Raw genomic sequence first — 21,376 nt, forward strand, 5'->3', positions numbered from 1 at the left:
CCTCGGCCGTACTTAGAAAAATTCAATCGGATAATTATTCAAGTTGAGTAGGCGCGGCTCTCAGCCATTTTGCCGAGTAAATAACATTCTTAAAGGAAAGGGCTAAAAGAGCTTTCCTACACTTTGTATATAAATGTCATTAACAGGATTCCTCTCCATAATAGGTAACCTCCAATTCCAAAAAGAACCCAGAAATTTGTGTATCAATTTATAAATAATACTTTCATTTGATTTTTCTTAAATTTTGCAATAAATAATATTTTCCGTTCGTTTAATGTTTTTCTTACATTAACTAGCAATACTCCAGTACCCAAGTATCCCACTAGTTATGTAAGATAATAGAATATTTTTGTGTCTTTTCCTTACAGTGGACGACTCCAGGAGATAATGATTGATGAAAGTTTTTCAGGCATTTGTTTTTGGTACATTGCGAGCGTCAGTCTGACTTCTGTAGTAGTGTGGGGTGGAAATTGCTTCTTGCAGGAGCCAAAGGGTACTTGTCAGATCAATCCGTTGCACAACTCGTCGACATAATACCCACACACTGACATCTATCCATTCTCGATTTCCTTTCAAGCTCAATAATAAGAATGTAAACTGGTTATGACTGTCATTTACAAAACCTGTCATAGTCAAGGTGTGGAACACGCTATCTGAACATTATGTAATAATTTTAATTTATTATTTATGATAGCTAAAAATAATAATACTGTTGACCGACTTTGATAAGCAATAAGCATCTTCAGATAACGATAAATCCTTATTAAAGGAGGAGAGCGTCGTAAGCCATGTACTCAGACACATTATGCCAACTGCTGTCGTTTTGCGACACGTTCCTATGGTAATAAGGATTTAATGTTATCTGAAGATGCTTGTTAGCAGGTGAAAGCGGTCATTGGGGCTGTTGCTATATTTGTGATCAGGATTAAGAAATTACAGTTGCTACTACCGTATGTGATGTATCAAATGCAACAAAAGTCCTTTCTGTGTGGAGGCTGTGGCTTATACAGAAGTTCCCCTATCTCTAAAAATGATGGCACCAACGTTTGAATTTTTTAATATGTATTGCAGCCTCCGAGCTACAATGTTGAAGAACCAACACTACGAATAAGTTATAAATATCGCTGTCACCGTTAAATGTAAATCTTCAGCAGCAAGGAAACCTGGCTGCTAAGACTGTATTAGTGTTCTGGACAATAATTCTTTCCGTAGACTTTCACATTGTGGGAGAAGAGGCTGATAAAATTACGGAAATTTCGTCGCTACCTGTGATCGTCGAGCACCCTTGCCTGGGACCGAATACGCCTTGTAACAACCACGTACTGTGTGCGTATACAGCGTTTCTGAATAGTCTTCTTCTGCCTTATTCAGTCATTTCTACTTTATTTCGGTGTTCTGAAGGATGCACGTCGAATTAAGATGCGAGGCGCATGACAGAAATTTAGTAGTGGACCGAGAATGAAATTAGCTGATATCTGAGGCATAATACTTACAAAGTCATCGTCCTCAGCTTCTCCAGATCCGAAACCCTGAAAACGAAACAACAAAAATGTCTAAAAACTTAAAAGCAACTGAAAAGAACAAAACAAAACCACAAAATAAAAGTACGTAAGCTAATGAACTCAGACACAAAAACAGGAGAAATAACAAAAAAAGCGGAAAATCGAAATACGATTGGGTACGAAATTCGACATATTACTGTCTGCATTTCGTGAGGAATAAGGCGTATCGAATGATGTACGAAGCAAAATGTCAACTTCAACAACTGCAATGAAGGAAAATTCCTCCGTCAGAGTAGTTTACGGATATATTCACAAGATACTTGAAACGATAGTGCAAAAAATATATGTGTGGTATGTCATTCGGGCTGTGGTTGAACAAATATTGAATAATTCTTTTCGTCTGTGGGATACTATCATACTGCATAATCTAACTGCCACTGTAACATACACAGACTTGCTTCTCTCACACGCAATTATTTTATCACGGAGTTGAAAATATTCTCCCGACGGTTTCTAAGACAGTCATTTATTGTGCTCATTACTAAACTGATGCAAATTTACTTTGCCGCATAAACGGAAATGAGGATTTCAAACACAACATTTGGAAAAGATGCTCCAATTTCATCCTATCTTCTTGCACTTTCGATATGTTGTTCATATTTAAACATTGCAGAACATATTTGTTAGTGACAAAAAGATGTGGAGGACCATCCCAACACTGCGGGAATAAACATATGTAAAAGGAATGAAATGCAAACATCTAACCGGAGATCATATAAGCGTATTAAATAACTGATTTCAGCCGGCCGGTGTGATCGAGCGGTTCTAGGCGCATCAGCCTGGAGCCGTGCGACCGCTACGGTCGCAGGTTCGAATGCTGCCTCGGGCATGGATGTGTGTGATGTCCTTAGGTTAGTTGGGTTTAAGTAGTTCTAAGTTGTAGGGGACTGATGACCTCAGATGTTAAGTCACATAGAGCCAGCCAACTTATTTCAGATGTCCAGGGTCATTTTCCACTTCATAAATACTAAGACATGTCCGAAAGAACAGATACCATCTTAGTATATATATATAGTTAAGGCTCACCGGCCACTTGACCATCTTCTTCTTCTGTGCGAATGCACAAATACTGCTCGAGCTCTTGCGGGAATCAGCAACGCGCCGCGAGTAATGAGTATAATGGGCGGGGGCACTACGAATGTATGTTTAGAATGTGGGTTTCGCGGGAGGCGTGCCCGAGATAAATCCCTGCAGTCGCGCTATCCTCTGTGTCCTCGGTGGCTCAGATATTTTGCGATGTCGCTGTTCGGGACTGCTCTTCTGTCCACGTAATTTACCCTGGAAGCAACACACATCAAGGATTTACTGAATGATTAATTTGGGTCGGGGAAATGATGATGAGGAACCGGCTGCAGAAGAAGGAAATGTGCGTGCTGAACTGCCACCAGTTGAAGGTGACAGCGAAGGTGCTAAATTGTGCTACTGCTAAAGACTCATTCTTTGAATGCTGTAATTTATGACTCCAATTATCTGTCACCTTATTTATGTCATTTCATTAAAGCCATTTTTGTTACTGTTTTCGTGGAAAAAAAAGATGGATAGAGCGTCGGCCGTGTAAGCAGGAGATCTCGGGTTCGAGTCCCGGTCGGGGCAAACATTTTCATCATTCGTATGTCAACGCCTGTAAGCAGCTAAGGGTGTTCATTTCATTGAAATTTCATTTTCCACTTCGCCACTTGAAATGATTAGACGTGCAATTGTTGTTTAGTGTGTGGGAGGAGTTCTGGGCGACGGACAGTAAATACAAAAAATGTGATGTTACCGTAAAATTCTCAAAATTTCACGCCAACCTAGCCGCTTTATACGGTTTCAGTTTGAATTCGTTTACAGCCCAGCGAGGAGACGCTACGGACACACCGGCATTGGCTGCTAAATGGCACAATAATGTTCTCTGGCTTCTCTCCGAGGCCTCTCGTTAGACGTGTACTTCCCTTGTTAAAACTGACGCGTCATGCGGTGATCACAGCAGCCGGTCCACACGGGGTACAGCTGCTGTAAGCGCTTCAAACACAGCGACCGTCCCATTCAGTAACGACCACGTTCGAGGGGCAAAGAGAGGGTGAGAAGGTGACCGTGATGGGCTGTGAGCTATTGTAATTCACCGCCGCGCGCCGTTCCCGCCACTTCGCGCGTCAGCCGACGTCTGACCTGTTGGCCACGTGATCTTGAGCTCTGCCTGTCCCACTGGCTTCAATTGAAGAGTACTCTTCTTCCGGATGTTGCAGTTTTTCACAGGGTCGTTTCTATCACTAGACAGCCTAGGGCGGTACAAATTTAGGGGAGGCAAAAGTCGGAAATTTTTTTTCAAATTAACAGCGAAAAAACTGAACAAATGGGGGAAAAAAATGGAAAAGAGGAAAAATTAAAACACCGAATTGTTTTCAAAAGCATACGGAACAGTTACACGATACGTCTTACTTGCTTTGAGAAAAGTAAACACAATGCCTCTAATTGCCTCAAAACTAAAGCTGCCGCTATTGAGTACGAAACGGAAATCGCGTACGTCACTGTGCCACTGGGGCGGCTAACAAAAGTTGTCGAACTCGTAACAGAAAATGAAACAATGCGTCATTTAATTTTTTAATGGCAAGACAGTGAATGCTGTAAAAGATGCAATTTATTCTACATTCTAAAAATATTTCATGTAAAATAGAAACGAAATAACACTACGACTATCCAGATGAACTAGTCTGATGTTTCAGCGTGTCTCACATCAGTGCACCATAATTTCTAAATTCGAGGAAAAATTCATTCGCACCAGAAAATAGTTCCACACGTTTATTAGTCCATTTTCTTCTAACTAAATAAAACAGGTAATTGATGCCAAATTTCGTTGCACTAGTATATTCAGTAGAGTTCGAGTTTAAAATGGTCAGCAATTATTTTGGCATATTTCAGAAATTGAGGAAACAAAATAAGAATCAGTTTTAAGGCATTGAGAACAAAGCACGAAAATTGGGGATTGTCACCAGAAATCAGAAAATGAGGACGTCCAGTCCCCTTAGTTTAATGCTGAAAAGTATAATGAGATATTTGCATTGTTGTGTCGTTGGATGTTGCTGGAGGAGGAGGGGGAGCATAGCGGGAAGACCGACTGTAGTGGAGAGGAGAAGGCGTCGTTCTCCAGTTCTGGCCTAGGGCGGCAAAACAACTGGGGACGGCCCCAGTTTTCCGTGCTTGCTAACACAGATGGTACTGAGCTACGGCCTGAATGAATGCAGCGCAGCGGGGAACGGTCGCTATACTGTCCTGACGAGGGAAACTCCGCACTCCCCCCCCCCCTCAGATTTAGTTGTTAGATGGCCCAGTGGACCTACAGGAAAATTAAAGAGACCTTTGGAGAAAAGAGAACCAATTGTATGAATATCAAGATCTCAGACGGAAACCCAGTTCTAAGCAAAGAAGGGAAGGCAGAAAGGTGGAAGGGGTGTATAGAGGGTCTAAACAAGGGCAATGTACTTGAGGACAATATTAGGGAAATAGAAGAAATGTAGATGAAGATAAAATGGGAGATATGATACTGCGTGAAGAGTTTGCCAGAGCACTGAAAGACCTAAGTCGAAACAAGGCCCCGGGAGTAGACAACATTCCATTAGAACTACTGACAGCCCTGGGAGAGCCAGTCCTGACAAAACTCTACCATCTGGTGAGCAATATGTATGAGACAGGCGAAATGCCCTCAGACTTCAAGAAGAATATAATAATTCCAATCGCAAAGAAAGCAGTAGTTGACAGATGTGAAAGGGACTGATGACCTCAGATGTTGGGTCCCATAGTGCTCAGAGCCATTTGAACCATTTGAACAGATGTGAAAATTAGCGAACTATCAGTTTAAAAAGTCACGGCTGCAAAATACTAACGCGAATTCTTTACAGACGAATGGAAAAACTGGTACAAGCCGACCTCGGGGAAGATCAGTTTGGATTCCGTAGAAATAGTGGAACACGTGAGGCAATACTGACCCTACGACTTACCTTAGAAGAAAGATTACGGGAAGGCAAGCCAACGTTTCTAGCATTTGTAGATTTAGACAAAGCTTTTGACAATGTTGACTGGAATAGTCTCTTTCAAATTCTGAAGGTGGCAGGGATAAAACACAGGGAGCGAAGCGCTATTTACAATTTGTACAGAAAGCAGATGGCAGTTATAAGAGTCGAGGGGCATGAAAGGGAAGCAGTGGTTGGGAAAGGAGTGAGACAGGGTTGTAGCCTCTCCCCAATGTTATTCAATCTGTATATGGAGTAAGCAGTAAAGGAAACAAAAGAAAAATTCGGAGTAGGTATTAAAATCCATGGAGAAGAAATAAAAACTCTGAGGTTGGCCGATGACATTCCGATTCTGTTAGACACACCAAAGGACCTGGAAGAGCAGCTGAACGGAATGGACAGTGTCTTGAAAGGAGGATATAAGATGAACATCAACAAAAGCAAAACGAGAATAATGGAATGTAGTCGAACTAAATCGGGTGATGCTGAGGGAATTAGATTAGGAAATGAGACACTGAAAGTAGTAAAGGAGTTTTGCTATTTGGGGAGCAAAATAAATGATGATGGTCGAAGCAGAGAGGATATAAAATGTAGACTGGCAATGGCAAGGAAAGCGTTTCTGAAGAAGAGAAATTTGTTAACATCGATTATAGTTCTAAGAGTCAGGAAGTCGTTTCTGAAAGTATTTGTATGGAGTGTAGATATGAATGGAAGTGAAACATGGACGACAAATAGTTTGGACAAGAAGAGAATAGAAGCTTTGGAAATGTGCTACAGAAGAATGCTGAAGATTAGATGGGTAGATCACATAACTAATGAGGACGTATTGAATAGAATTGGGGAGAAGAGGAGTTTGTCGCACAACTTGACTAGAAGAAGGGATCGATTGGTAGGACATGTTCTGAGGCATCAAGGGATCACCAATTTAGTAGTGGAGGGCAGCGCGGAGGGTAAAAATCGTAGAGGGAGACCAAGAGATGAACACACGAAGCAGATTCAGAAGGATGTAGGCTGCAGTAGGTAGTGGGAGATGAAGAAGCTTGCACAGGATAGAGTAGCATGGAGAGCTGCATCAAACCAGTCTCAGGACTGAAGACAACAACAACAACATAGATGTGAGGAAGAGTGAGAACAGATGAGATGCCGCATAGACATCTCACAGAAATGAAAACAATAAATAAACGTGTATGAACTGTGTTACAACGGAGGAATTCAAGAATCAAAACTTCCAAACCTAAAGGCAAGAGTCATAACATGTGATAATGTGTAGAACAAGTAGGAGGTACGGACGTGTGGAGGTCCCTCCCTTACACTTCACTGTTGCAGTCGGACGTTGCACCCCGACACAGATGTAAGTCTGAATACAACGAACAGAGAGCGCAGCGGGGAGTGGGTAGAACGCTGGATGCATTCTACACTGGACGGACAGTTCATAGAATAAAAAAAAAAAATTGGGTCGTGAAGAAGATTTGAACATGTATCTCCCCTTCGGAGTCCAGCAGCTTTCCCACATAACCACGACTCCGTGGCTAATCAAATACGCTTAATGATGCACTTCGACCGTTCACTGTTTCTATTTTGCTTTTTTTTCACAGTTCAGTACACCTCCTTCCTATTTTCATGGTTGACCTGCGTTTAGTTTTTGACGAACTATGCACTGGGCCATCTTACCACAAAATCTGAGAGAGCTGCGATGTGGTGTTTCCGTCTTGAGTATCGGCTCTCTGTTCAGCGGTGTGTGTAGTAGCATTATGCAGAGATGGGACACACATTAGAGTCGAATGCACAGCTATACGATTTGATACTGGAAGAAAATATATTTCTGAAAGTCAATTTCTTCAGTGTAAGGAAATAGCCAAGTAAGCTAGTGAAACAGAATTGTTCGGAGAGTTTCATACATTGTATAGGAGTTTACGATCACATCCTGACAGTCTTCACGAACGCGTGGGAATGTCTGTGTCTAAATTTGATATTTTGAAAAGGGTCGATGCACGTCAAAACCGAATTCAACCTTTTTTTCGTTTCTTTAAATTTTATTTTAAACGAAAACAGTATTAGACAGTTTAAATAGTTGCATTTCACATCACTAGTGGCAAGAAAGGTGCGAGACATGTATGTGAATTACGCACTACAAAATTGCTGCCCTCGTTTTTTGGCGCTGTTCAAAAATAGCTTTGAGCAATGTGGGACTTAAGATCTGAGGTCATCAGTCCCCTAGAACTTAGAACTACTTAAAGCTAACTGACCTAAGGACATCACACACATTCACGCCCGAGGCAGGACTCGAACCTGCGACCGTAGCGGTCACGTGGTTCCAGATTGTAGCGCCTAGAACCGCTCAGCCACTCCGGCCGGCTTTGGCGCTGTGAGACTTCCTTTAAAGACACAGCTTGCACTAGCTGCATGCTCGGGGAAGACGAACTGGTTTGTGTTGCACGCGCACGCTCCGCCTCATGTTACATTATACTTTTCTGTTATTTGTATCTGTATTGTTTTGTTTTGTTTTTCTTCTGTCACAAAAAATGGATACTTCAGTAACTGGTGAGCCATTGGCCGATGGAATTGTATCATATGCCTCCGCGATGTTTTCAGATCGCAAGAAGGGACAGAGGGTAGAGAATAAGGGAGCATGGAATATTATAAAATCATGTCATTAAGAAGCAAGGCAGGAGAGTAAAACAAGGTTATCTTCTCGTTGCTTAGTATGCTGGCGATCTGTACGATCTGTTACAAAAATTTGGAAAGGGACAATCTCCACAGGTGTGACCTCTTTTGTGCTCCTGGTGAAAAGCGCCCAAAATCTGAAGTATAGAAGTCTCACTGTGATTAATTTCGATATCAATGTAACAATGTAATACGACACACTGTACTACATGCATGTGAACACCACATTTCCACTACAAGCTAGAAACAGTCGAAAAGCAGTCAGAGATAACAATGTTTTAATTGGTTCGCTGTGATGCGAAAAAGCATTTCAATTACGAGGTGCATTCAAGTTCTAAGGCCTCCGATTTTTTTTTCCAATTAAGTACTCACCTGAAATCGATGAAACTGGCGCTACTTCTCGACGTAATCGCCCTGCAGACGTACACATTTTTCACAACGCTGACGCCATGGTTCCATGGCAGCGGCGAAGGCTTCTTTAGGAGTCTGTTTTGACCACTGGAAAATCGCTGAGGCAATAGCAGCACGGCTGGTGAATGTGTGGCCACAGAGAGTGTCTTTCGTTGTCGGAAAAAGCCAAAAGTCACTAGGAGCCAGGTCAGGTGAGTAGGGAGCATGAGGAATCACTTCAAAGTTGTTATCACGACGAAACTGTTGCGTTACGTTAGCTCGATGTGCAGGTGCGTTGTCTTGGTGAAACAGCACATGCGCAGTCCTTCCCAGACGTTTTTGTTGCAGTGCAGGAAAGAATTTGTTCTTCAAAACATTTTCGTAGGATGCACCTGTTACCGTAGTGCCCTTTGGAACGCAATGGGTAAGGATTACGCCCTCACTGTCCCAGATCATGGACACCATCATTTTTTCAGCACTGGCGGTTACCCGAAATTTTTTTGGTGGCAGTGAATCTGTGTGCTTCCGTTGAGCTGACCGACGCTTTGTTTCTGGACTGAAAAATGCCATCCACGTCTCATCCATTGTCACAACCGACGAAAAGAAAGTCCCATTCGTGCTGTCGCTGCGTGTCAACATTGCTTGGCAACATGCCACACGGGCAGCCATGTGGTCGTCCGTCAGCATTCGTGGCACCCACCTGGATGACACTTTTCGCATTTTCAGGTCGTCATGCAGGATTGTGTGCACAGAACCCACAGAAATGTCAACTCTGCAGGCGATCTGTTCAACAGTCATTCGGCGATCCTCCAAAACAATTCTCTCCACTTTCTCAATCATGTCATCAGACCGGCTTGTGCGAGCCCGAGGTTTTTTCGGTTTGTTGTCACACGATGTTCTGCCTTCATTAAACCGTCGCACCCACGAACGCACTTTCGACACATCCACAACTCCATCACCACATGTCTCCTTCAACTGTCGATGAATTTCAATTGGTTTCACACCACGCAAATTCAGAAAACGAATGATTGCACGCTGTTCAAGTAAGGAAAACGTCGCCATTTTAAGTATTTAAAACAGTTCTCATTCTCGCCGCTGGCGGTAAAATTCCATCTGCCTTACGGTGCTGCCATCTCTGGGACGTATTGACAATGAACGCGGCCTCATTTTAAAACAATGCGCATGTTTCTATTTCTTTCCAGTCCAGAGAAAAAAAATCGGAGGCCTTAGAACTTGTATGCACCTCGTATTGCATGCACATTATCAGCATTAATAAAATAATTATACAACAGGGTACACAAATGAAGAAAATGGTCGGTATTATTACGAAAGTAGGAATATCCTAAAAGAGTGTCGTGATTAGATATATTTAATTTGTTGAAATGCACTGCTGACAAAGGCAGATCTTCTTTCATGACAATGTTTTTCGAACTCCAGCTCACAAGGCACACATGGCTAGCGTCTGCATTCCTGTCGCGCGCATTATTCTCCGCTGCTGACAATACACTGACCATTGTGTTGTGCGACAGATCAACTGTTCATTTTTCTCAATAACAACTGCTTCATTCGCGATCACACATTGTCAGTTTGGCAAGCCGTAGGTGAGTAGCCAGTATCTGCCATGTGCCTATCATTCCACCTGAAGGAATGCTCGTCATTATTTAAATACTGCTCAGAAAAAGAGAAGGAATAAAATCCTTTGGTAAGTTTCCATTCCAGTCGCTCAGTGTTAAAAATACGATGGGTTACGGGGAGTCCACAAAAGTTCCAACAGAATTGGAAATCTATTTTTGTGTGAGTTGTTAACCTTTTCTCACTCGAAGAAGCATCACCATTTATGAGGAACGGCCACATTTCTCTTGGTGACAGGTTTAATTGTACTTCCTTTGTCACAGTGTAATTTGCCAAACTCATCTCACAGCAGCTATTGCGGCGGAATTCCGAAACGGAGTGCCTCATTAAACAAGTAATTGGCAATCACAGAGCTCAATAGGGGCCGCGGTGGTCTAGCGGTTCTAGGCGCTCAGTCCGGAGCCGCGCGACTGCAACGGTCGCAGGTTCAAATCCTGCCTAGGGCATGGATGTGTGTGATGTCCTTTGGTTAGTTAGGTTTAAGTAGTTCTAAGTTATAGGGGACTGATGACCATAGATGTGAAGTCCCATAGTGCTCAGAGCCATTTGAACCAGCCATTTGAGCTCAATAGCTTACGAAAAGCCTCATAGTGTCGGTTTACAGTAACATGAAAGAAGAAATTTGATGTTTATTTTCATACTAGGAAGCTGTTGTTTTGCTACCTGTTGATAACTCTTAACAAACTGCAGTCACTGGAGTGAAATAAATAAAAAGGGGAGTATAAGTTCTGATATATCGCTTCAGATAAGAAAGTTCCGTGTGTTTAAGAATTGGCAAAATACTCTCCTCCTCGTGTGCTAACATTCGCCAAACTTTCGTTTCGATGTCTCGACCGGTTTAGGAGATATGAGAGATATTGCGAGTATTTCATTCTCGCGGGCGTGAGATCGGAAGTGAGCGCGCTACATAGGATCCATCTTCTCGAGATCGGAGGCAGATAGAGACCTCCTCCCAAGTCCAAACAAAAATTCTACATGTTAGCTACATTTCATACGCAGCAACATACGGTGTACTACGCACCAAACGCAAAATCATAGCGACCCCTAATTTTCGTTGCAAACTTTTCAAGTTTTGCGTAGTGTCTTACTAAAATGTGTACATCACAATAAGAATAGCGATTAGCGAGATGATGGACACTTCGTCACGAAGCTGACATATAACGCTACAAGTAAGGCAAAAATCAAATATTTTCAGTGAATAGTTTCTGTAAAATGGTTTGAGAAAAACAACAGGGTGCGCGCGCTTCGGTTCTGTCAGCGCAGAGCGTCGCCAGTCGGCGCGCGCGAAGTTTGGTGTACGCGTCGCAATGTGCGCTGCACCCGCGCGACCCGTGCGGCACGCGCCTCCGGAAACGCTTGCAGCGGGGGAGACACTCCGTATCGTCAAATGGGGCTGTGTTGCACACTGCAGGGAAAGGGGCGTCCAGCGCTGCCCGCCCCGCTCCACTGTGGCCAGGCCTTGTGGAGGAGTTCCGCCTTTTGCAAGACACCGGTTATTCGTTTTGTGCTCTTCCCAAACGTGTTTCAGCAGTTTCTGTATTATCTTCAGTGGGTTTTATTTATTTTCCATCTGAAAATTGTTATTTCATGTCAACTTCTTGTGGGTTTACATGTAGAAAGGAGCGATAATTAGGCGTCAGGTTTCATGATCGTTAACATTTACCAGGTGTACCGGTATGAAACGAGCGTTTTTTTGTGAAAATGAAACACTAATTTTGAATTGAAAAGTAAAATCATTTTATTCAAAGTACTGACCATTGCTTTCTATACACTGTGACCACCTTTCTGGCAATTAGTGGACACCACGCCAATAGAAATGTTCGTCTTTCGAATCAAACCAATCAGACACCCAATTTTCGACTTCTTCGTAGGAATCGAAGTGTTCCTCGGCCAGTGCGTGTCCCGTTGATGGAAACAAATGGTAGTCGGAAGGGGTCAAGTCTGGTGAATACTGTGGGTGGGGTAGCAGCTCCCAGCCAAGTGTTTTGATTGTATCCTGAACCAGTTTTGCTTCGTGTGCAGGTGCATTGTCGTGTAAAAAAATTACTTTGCTATGTATTCTGGCCCGTTCTGGTCTTTTTTCGATCAATGCGCAGTTCAAATTGATCATTTGTTGTCTGTAGGGATTAGCATTCACAGTTTCACCGGATTTTAGAAGCTCATGATACACCACACGTTTCTGATCCCACAAATTACAGAGCATTGTCTTCTTGATGTATCGATCTGGTTATGCAGTCGATGTTGATGGTTGTCCCGGATTAACCCATGATTTTTCCAGTTTAGGATTCTTAAAATGAATCCATTTTTCATCGCCAGTAACAATTCGATGCAAAATTTAATTTCTTTCACGTCTCTGAAGCAAAATTTGACAAATGATTTTTCGGTTTTCCATCTGTCGTTCATTCAATTCATGTGGCACCCATTATCCTCACTTTTGGATCTTTCCCATAGTTTTCAAACGGTCCGAAATTGTTTGTTGTGCAACATTTAGTATTGCTGCCATTTGCTTCTGACTCAAAGTATCATCTTCATCCAATATTGCTTGCAATTAGGCGTCTTCGAACTTTTTTGCTGGTCTTCCACGTTCTTTAATTCTTACAGCAAAATCATTATTTCTGAACCGTTAAAACCATCTTTTGCATGTTGCTTCTGATAGAGCGTGATCACCATATGCCTCGACAAGCATTCGATGCGACTCTGCAGCACTTTTTTTCAAATGAAAACAAAAAATTAATGCTTTCTGCAAATCATCACTTTCTGGTACAAAATTCTATATTGTTAACATGATGAAAACATATGAAGTCGTTTGTTCATTGACTTGGTGTATACTAAATATCTTTGACAGATGTCATACCAACCAAACAAAAAAATTAAAGCTCGTTCACAACAAATGTTCCCTATCGACACATTTGTATCTTAACGCTCATTTCAGACCGGTACACCTGGTACAGTTCAGGGCACACGCCGCTGAGCAGAAACATTAAATGCTGCATGCTTTCGTTACGCTGAGGTTTAGGGAGAAGATACCAAATTGGAAATAACATGACTGTACATTTGCACACATGCGTCATTTGTCGCCAGCAGTTATGTATCTTCGTAGTATTCTACACTTCAGCTTGTCATCTACGAAGAACAGAAACGTTTTCTATTTTTCGTCCATTACATTCCCGTGTCACGTAGCCCCAACGCCACTACGCGGTGTTAAATTACGCAGTGGCCAGTGGTTATGAAGTTTTGGCGCCGCACCGTGGTCCTAACATGCTGTATAACTTAGTCAGGAATAGTGCCTAACGAAGTATCTGTTGACAATGATTGGTGACTGCGCTGGTAACATAACCGTCCTATGATGGTTAGGTTCGAGGTAGGTGGGGGCAGCACTCAAAAGTGGGATAAATAACCTACGCCGAATGATCAGCTAGTGAGGAAGACATTAGGTGGACCAAAGTGCTAACTCTCCCTGGGGATTGTAAACTGCTAGCGTTTGGCGGGTTGCATCAGTGGACGTGTACTCGCAGCAGGAGTGGAATCTGCAGCGGTGGCTGGAGGGAGCCAGGGGGCGGTCGCGTGGCCCTGGAGGCCAGGAATAGCGGTGGCAGCTGTGGCCTCGCGCTGGACCGTGCTGGCGGCGGCGCGAGCCACGTCTGCCGTGTCCCAGGCAGGTGCGACTCCGTTCAGCGGTGTGTCTGCTCAAGTGGCCGGGAGCGCCAGTGGTGGACTGCTGACGGTAGACACTTCGAATACTGGTCACGTATGAGATTTTTCAAGCCTCTCCTCCATGACTTATAGATCCACAAAGCGCTACACTGTTACTGATAAACGATTTTTTTTCGTTTATGGTTCATTTCGTGTTACTTATGACGGGAAAAAGCGGGGGCACGGGTGGGGAGCTGACAGTAGCGATATCGCTTCTCTTGCCCCCAATGGTGTCAAAAAACAGTCACGTATTTGTGTACAGTTAAAATGAATAATATAAAGGGATTAAAATACACTTAAAGATGACTGCATTACTATAAAAATTACAACAGATAGTGTTATGGCTTATGCTATGATGAAGATGCCGCTTCTGCCAAATCTAGGAAGAACCATTTCTACACTACTGGCCATTAAAATTGCTACACTACGAAGATGACGTGCTACAGACGCGAAATTTAACCAACGGGAAGAAGATGCTGTGATATGCAAATGATTAGCTTTTCAGAGCATTCACACAAGGTTGGCGCCGGTGGCGACACCTACAACGTGCTGACATGAGGAAACCCTACATTTCCCTGCGAAACCCTACATTTCAGCAGTATAATGCACGAACGCATGTTGCAGGTCCTGTACGGGCCTTTCTGGATACAGAAAATGTTCGACTGATGCCCTGGCCAGCACATTCTCCAGATCTCTCACCAATTGAAAACGTCTGGTCAATGGTGGCCGAGCAACTGGCTCGTCACAATACGCCAGTCACTAATCCTGATGAACTGTGGTATAGTGTCGAAGCTGCGTACGCAGCTGTACCTGTACACGCCAATCAAGCTCTGTTTGACTCAATGCCCAGGCTTATCAAGGCCGTTACTACGGCCAGAGGTGGTTGTTCTGGATACTGATTTCTCAGGATCTATGTACCCAGTTCTAGTATATTTGTCCAATGAATAGCCGTTTATTATCTGTATTTCTTCTTGGTGTAGCAATTTCAATGGTCAGTAGTTTAGTAAGTGTCGTATGTGTGGTCTGCAAGGGATGGAGGGATTCAAGTTAAAATTGACGTTTCTGGTAGTTGAGAGGGGTCAAGTGACGAGCTACGAAGTGTCTGGTCCTAAAGTGGGGGATGAATTAATGGGGGGGGGGGGGAGGGTGGTGTTCTCGTGGTCATAAGCCTCGGTAGGAATTTATCTAAGGAGAGAATGTGAGAATTATCTGGTGGGATGGAAAGATGTCGGCACGGAGCTCTGCGAAGGGAGGGGGAGCCCGCTGAGGTTTCCTTGGAACACTACATGGAGGGTCTGGAGGTGAAGGGACGGATTGGACAGACAATGCGGTTACCGGATGTAAAGTAGAGAATGTTTGAGGAATTTGAGAAGAGGGGAAAGTTAAATCAGCTAGTAGACGATGAATGTAGGAGACCGAAGGTGGATACGGAAGACGAAATAGGTGCGTTGCGCTGTAGGGCTGGGTAAGAAGTGAGGAAATTTGGGAATACGGAGATCGAAGGAAACGGTGGGTCCGATGAGGATTTTTTACTCCTGAAGGCTGCTGGACGAATTTAGTTCCCGCGTACAGCCATGTTACCAATATTTAGTAATTTTAGTCTATTGTGGGCTTTTCGTGAGATGCTTAGTTTTCGAGAGGGAGGTAAATCAATAAATTGTAGTGAGTTAGTGAGACAAATGAAAGAGTTATGGGTGGTGAGATGCAGATCAGGAAGACTTGAAGCAATTGGTGGTACGACTTATGCGTACGTTTTGATGGGACTGATTTTAAGCCACCAGAAGTTGCAGTAGGCGGTGATGTAGCTGAGTTGAATCTGGAGGGACCGTGGAGAAATTTGCAGGACTTGGAAGTGGGCAAGAAAAGCAGCCATCAGCATACTGGAGCAGGTGCCTTTGCAACACCATCTGTCTGGAAGGGAACACAACACAAGCTTGGTTCACTTCTGCGCGTCATGTATGAATGTACGGGACCGTGTCTTGTTGACTGTGACGAGAGAGGAACGGAAGTTGTAAGACGGACGTACTCGATTGGAAGTACGTAGCAGACGGGAATACTGTTCTGAAAGCCTTTTTCAGGACCTAGGGAGGCAAAGATAACGTAACGGCGGATGGCGACCTTTTCGTATAAAAGCTTTTTGACGAGCCATTTAATTTTGTTGTAATCAAAGTGAGCCAATATACAAATGGAAATGGTGGCAAAAATGTTCCCTGGCAACACATTTAAACACGCCCTATTTTTGAACCGACCGTGAATGTATTTTCATCTGTATAGACAGAAGTCAGCTGTGCCTCGTTTGTAGTGCTAGATGCGAACCAATGACAGCATGGAAAGAAAGATTAAGGGAGGTGTTTTTTATTTTGTGTATTCAGGGCAGTACAGTTGGGGTGCGAGATAGGACGGTGGCACAGAGCGAAGCAAAACATGACGGACAAAATATTAAGAAAGAAAAACGGTTTAATACTGACTGTGACAGGCGCACGAATTCTCGTACCCCTCGTCTTCCCGTCTTCTGCCTACGGGAACAAGTTCTACCACTGTACACGTACGCTGTTGTCTGAGTGTCATTTCTACAGTGTCAGTCTGTCCGACAAGCACCACAAATAAACTACTACTACTACCGAACACACGTCTATGGCTAACGTGGTTTACGTGGCAACTATCGCCTACATAGCTCTCGCGTGTTCGACAGTGCAGTTCTTACTGCCACTTCGCTATGGTACTGTAGGAGCTCGGCGTCCCTAACCACGGTAGCCGAGCGGCTGCTGCTCGACTCAACACTGAAGGTTCCGATTGTTGCTGATTCAGGACTGCACCTACGGTGGAGGGGCTGTGTCTTTCACTCGCCCCTCCAGCCATTGGCTTTGCTGTTCCTGAGTTTCTATTGGTACGACATGCTGCGTGCTTACAAAATTCAGGAATAAAACATTTGTGGCCGGCTAATAAGATGGTGGGAGTTGGTAGGTGTGGCGATGCTCTGTTCATCCTGCAGGCTGCGCTGCTCACGCGCCCCGTGACGTCAGAGCTCTGGCAGCGGCCATTTAAGTTAACTGGCCAACCACTGTGATACACGTTTAACCCACGTAGTTCTTCTATCAAACCTTACTGGACAGTCAGTTTCGCTGTGCTTCATTTCATTAAACCTACTCACAGAATTTCAAAAATTGCTAGATATGCGTAGAATAAATTGCACAAAAGTATCGTCAGGGGGAGGGAGAGGGTAATTGGATGACCTATAGTTCACAAAACTTCGTACATATACGCCGCTATCGGAGACCACAGAAACTGCTGTCGACCTCTTTAGCGCTCAATGCGGGATGCTTTGGAGCCACCATTTTAATTGCGAAGTGGGTAGTTTCCATATCGTACCTATAGCTAGCTTATTATGAAAGTATGCCACTTCAAGAAAATGGCACGTTGAAGATTTATAAAAAGATGTCGTTCTTGGTACGAATTGCTCTAATTAAATGTGACATAATGATACATCGTCGATTAAACCTTTCACTATATGTACGTTATGGCAAAAAGGCTGGAGTTTCGTCATTGCATCGTCGTGGAGTGGTTACAAGCGTAGCGCTCCGAAGTTTTCTTCCTTAGTGGCTGGTTCGCGTCCTACTACTTTCAATTTTTTTTCTTCTTCGCATTTCGAAAAGATTCTGGGACTTGCTTATTAATTTCATAGAAGTACGTTCTGCAATATTTGATTTTATGTGCATTTACGAATGCGCTCTCTCTCTCTCTCTCTCTCTCTCTCTCAGGAGTGATGTTAGTGATTTACGAATTAAGCATGAAACACACAGATGTGAATAAATATTCAAAACAAGTTGATAATCTGCTAAAACAAACTACCGCTCACAATAAAAAGCATGGAAAAGGCTGACACATTTGCAAAGGAATTAAAAGGAAACATTTATAAGGTATAAAACATTTACGATCTATTTCTTTTAGGACATTCTTTTCCAAACAAAAACGTCTTCAGTTTATGTAAATCTTTAACCACTAATATTACGTTTTTCGTCATGTTATTACAAGTTTTACCAAAACGGAAGCGTTTTCGAGAGTTCCTCAATGTGGTGTGAACCAACATTTATTCATAGGACATAAGATAAATGAGCTACTGGTTTAAATAATCTGACAGAATGGCTATCCAACCTTTCTAGTTACAGACCAACTTTGAAACTAGTTTTCACAGTGCGTAAAAATAAAGTTAGATTTTTGGGACACCGTCATGCACTAAGTTGAATATATACGTCACTGGATTCATCAGCTTGTTTTCTGCTTATAAATCAGCAAGTCGTCTGTCTCACATTCGGGTATGATTATGGCATATCAGTAAAAATAGTTATTGCAGTGCGACTTTATTAATAATAAGTTTCGGACTTAAGTCTTGCAAATATTTTCGTCTCTTCCTTAAGCACTGTCCGGGCCACACGAATGCAGAACTGGACACATCTATAGATAGCGTAAGCTCTAGGTTAAGGTATCGGGCAGAAAAAAAACATACCTCCAGTTGTTCCTAATTGAGCTAAAGTTTACAGTTTGGGACATCATATACACCTCACGTTCTATGAACCGAACCATCACGATAGTAGAGAGACAGCTCTTTCCGTCTCCGATACAGAGTGTTACGCCAAAATGTCGTCACGTTTGCTCGATGTCTCGTAAACTGGAGGTTACTCGCTGGAACTCCAGCTGGAGGCGGAACATCGGCTGGCGTCACGGGTGGTCTACCGAGATGCCATCTGGCGACTCTGCCGGTCACGAACCTGTCCCCGGCAGAGCTGATAGCGACCGGCTGGCTACCGTCTCACCCGAGCACAGGCGGCTGCAGTCGCCTCACTGTCTTAACTCAGCCTTCATTTTTCTGCTACGGAACGTAATTCCCTTACTTGAGTGTGCGAGCTGCTCAAACCGGAAATGAAAAATGCACTCACAATACATGACCGTCTCTTCGAATAGCTATGTTCGTAATTGTACAGTCTACAACCGTACCATTCATCTGACAAGTACTGTAACCCTAACACCCCAACCCCATTGGCTCAAATGGCTCTGAGCACTATGCGACTTAACTTCTGAGGTCATCAGTCCCCTAGAACTTAGAACTACTTAAACCTGACTAACCTAAGGACATCACACACATCCATGCCCGAGGCAGGATTCGAACCTGCGATCGTAGCAGTCCCGCGATTCCGGACTGCAGCGCCTAGAACCGCACAGCCACCGCGGCCGGCTAAATGGACAGCTATTGAACATCAACTTTCACGAATAACTTCTCTTGTTTTGGTGTAAAGGAACCTGTCCCCTAAGTTTGTAGAAGTATTTTTGATACACCCTCTATAATACGAAAATAACCAGATACGAACATTCTTTAATAACCAATATGACGTTTACCATCATTTTATTTGAACAGATCGCGCCAAAACTACGAATTTTCGAGATATCCTCAGTGTGCTGGTGCTTTGAGACAGTATATATTCATAGGACAACATTTATAATATAAAACCTATCAAATGTGGACTTGAGCTGCAAGTGATGTAATCCACCGTGTCGTCTGCTAAGTTCTGCTCCTGAGACAGAAATCAATCTTACGTCTAATTGGCCACGTTCCTCGTGAGGAATCAGAAATCTATCTTACCTTAGGCAGTCTTTCACGATACGGAATGCGCTGGAAAGTCGAGTGTGACATTCCGACTTCGCAAAAATCGTCCACATCTGCGGACGCTTCCTGGTCCCGCGTGAGGACGAATTCGGGCTGGAGACTAGACAGTGCCCCAGGGCAACGCTGCGGTTGTACTGACGCTGTGTGCCGAGTCATTAGTACGGACGCAGAAACGCAATACCCGCCATCGATGCTCGAATCCGTATGCAGCGCACCGGCGTCGAACACGGGCGAGAGAGCAGCGTGCGCGTTGCGGCCGGCGTAATTACGGGCGGCGGCGGCGGCGGCGGCGGCGGCGACAGCGACAGCGGCGAGGTGCGCGCTGGCGCAGACTCCAGACGACGCTAATTGCGCCGGCGCCGGCGCCGCATCACGTTACAGCGGCCGCAGCCGCAGCTGCAGCTCGCCCGATCGAAATCGAGAGCGTGGCGTCGGACGGGGGCCGAGGGACCGGCCTCGTCCGCCCGGTGGGGGTTTCCAGTCACCCGGCGACGCCCAACTGTTCACCTGCCGCTGTCGTAACTCGCCAAATATTTCAAAAACAGTCGTCGGTGCTCGACTTGATGCCGCGTTCTTTGTCTTCGGGAAGGCACTCGACACAGTTCCGCACTATGCTTTCGAGACTTGCTTGCAGATAGAACTAAACACGTTCCTCTTAAGGGGGGTAGGACGTCAAACGGGCCGACTTGGAGCAGGAGAGTCACCACAGGACACTTTAGTTTCTACTGTCTATACTTTTACAAATAAATACATAAAACTTTGTCACCATGACCAGGAAGGATTGAGGACTCACACTCATCGCAGTGGAAGTTCAAAAACTAAGCAAAATACCTTTTTTTACATGTGAAATTTCATCATTTTTTCACTTATTACTGGCTGCAGTTGTTGCTACAGGTACACTTTTCTTCCTAAGTAAGAGAGATTCTTCCATGAATTTTTCATAGCATACAAACAGTAGTTACATGTGGATGAAACTCTAGAATTTTCCAAATCTATTCATAAACTGTGAAAAAAATTGAGCTAATTAACTATAAAACTTAAGTTTTTTCTAAACATGAAGCTTAAAATGTAACAGTTCATTCACTTTTTCATAAATTAAATAACTTCTAGAGTTTCATACACCTGTAACTGTGGTTTGTATGCTGTGAAAAAGTCATCGAAGAATCTCTCTTACTTAGGAAGAAAAGTGTACCTATAGCAACAAATGCAGCCAGTAGTAAGTGAAGAAATGATGAAATTTCACATGTAAAAAAAAGTGTTTTGTTATGTTTTTGAGCTTCCAGTGCTATGAGTATGAATCCTTCCTGGTCATGCTGTTAAAGTTAGACAGTGGAAATTAAAATGCCCTGTGGTGTCTCTCCTGCTCCAAGTCGGCCCGTTTGCCGTTCTACCCCGCTTAACGGAACAAAATCAACGTATGTAATTTCTGTCGTTCTTCAAGGAACGATAGAAGAACCTTTACTGTTTACAACTTACAGTGTGTTTTACGATTCCTATTACATGCTTCTAGGGGTCGTGCAGGGACATTAGTAGATAACGTTTTGATAAGCTCACGAGTCCGCAAACGTATGCAATGAGTTTAAAGATTGGATGACTTTCAAATCTCTCGCCCCATCTACGCAAACGAGCTGCGAAGAGGGCCCGTGTAGGTCTCTGCTATACTCATGACATCACATGCCATCTTCGTCCGACTTCAAAAATGGCTGCGAGGAACTGATACTCTCGAAACTAGGAGGGTTGACCGTGCCAACTGAAAGTGATGCTTTCATCAAACTTATTTTAGATCCGAA

General features: G+C 43.7%; 1 protein-coding gene across 3 annotated transcripts in view; it reads right to left on the reverse strand.

Annotated features, from left to right (window-relative positions):
• LOC126473607 (collagen alpha-1(XV) chain-like) overlaps window positions 1-21,376 on the reverse strand; it is a 960,439-nt gene that overhangs the window by 305,448 nt on the left and 633,615 nt on the right. For all 3 annotated transcript variants that reach the window (XM_050100770.1, XM_050100771.1, XM_050100769.1), the window contains exon 4: window positions 1,494-1,529. In XM_050100770.1, the coding sequence (XP_049956727.1) occupies window positions 1,494-1,529 (36 nt within the window). The remainder of the gene's footprint in view (window positions 1-1,493; window positions 1,530-21,376) is intronic.

This window comes from Schistocerca serialis, chromosome 4 (genome assembly GCF_023864345.2).
Source record: "Schistocerca serialis cubense isolate TAMUIC-IGC-003099 chromosome 4, iqSchSeri2.2, whole genome shotgun sequence".
Classification (NCBI taxonomy): domain Eukaryota; kingdom Metazoa; phylum Arthropoda; class Insecta; order Orthoptera; family Acrididae; genus Schistocerca; species Schistocerca serialis.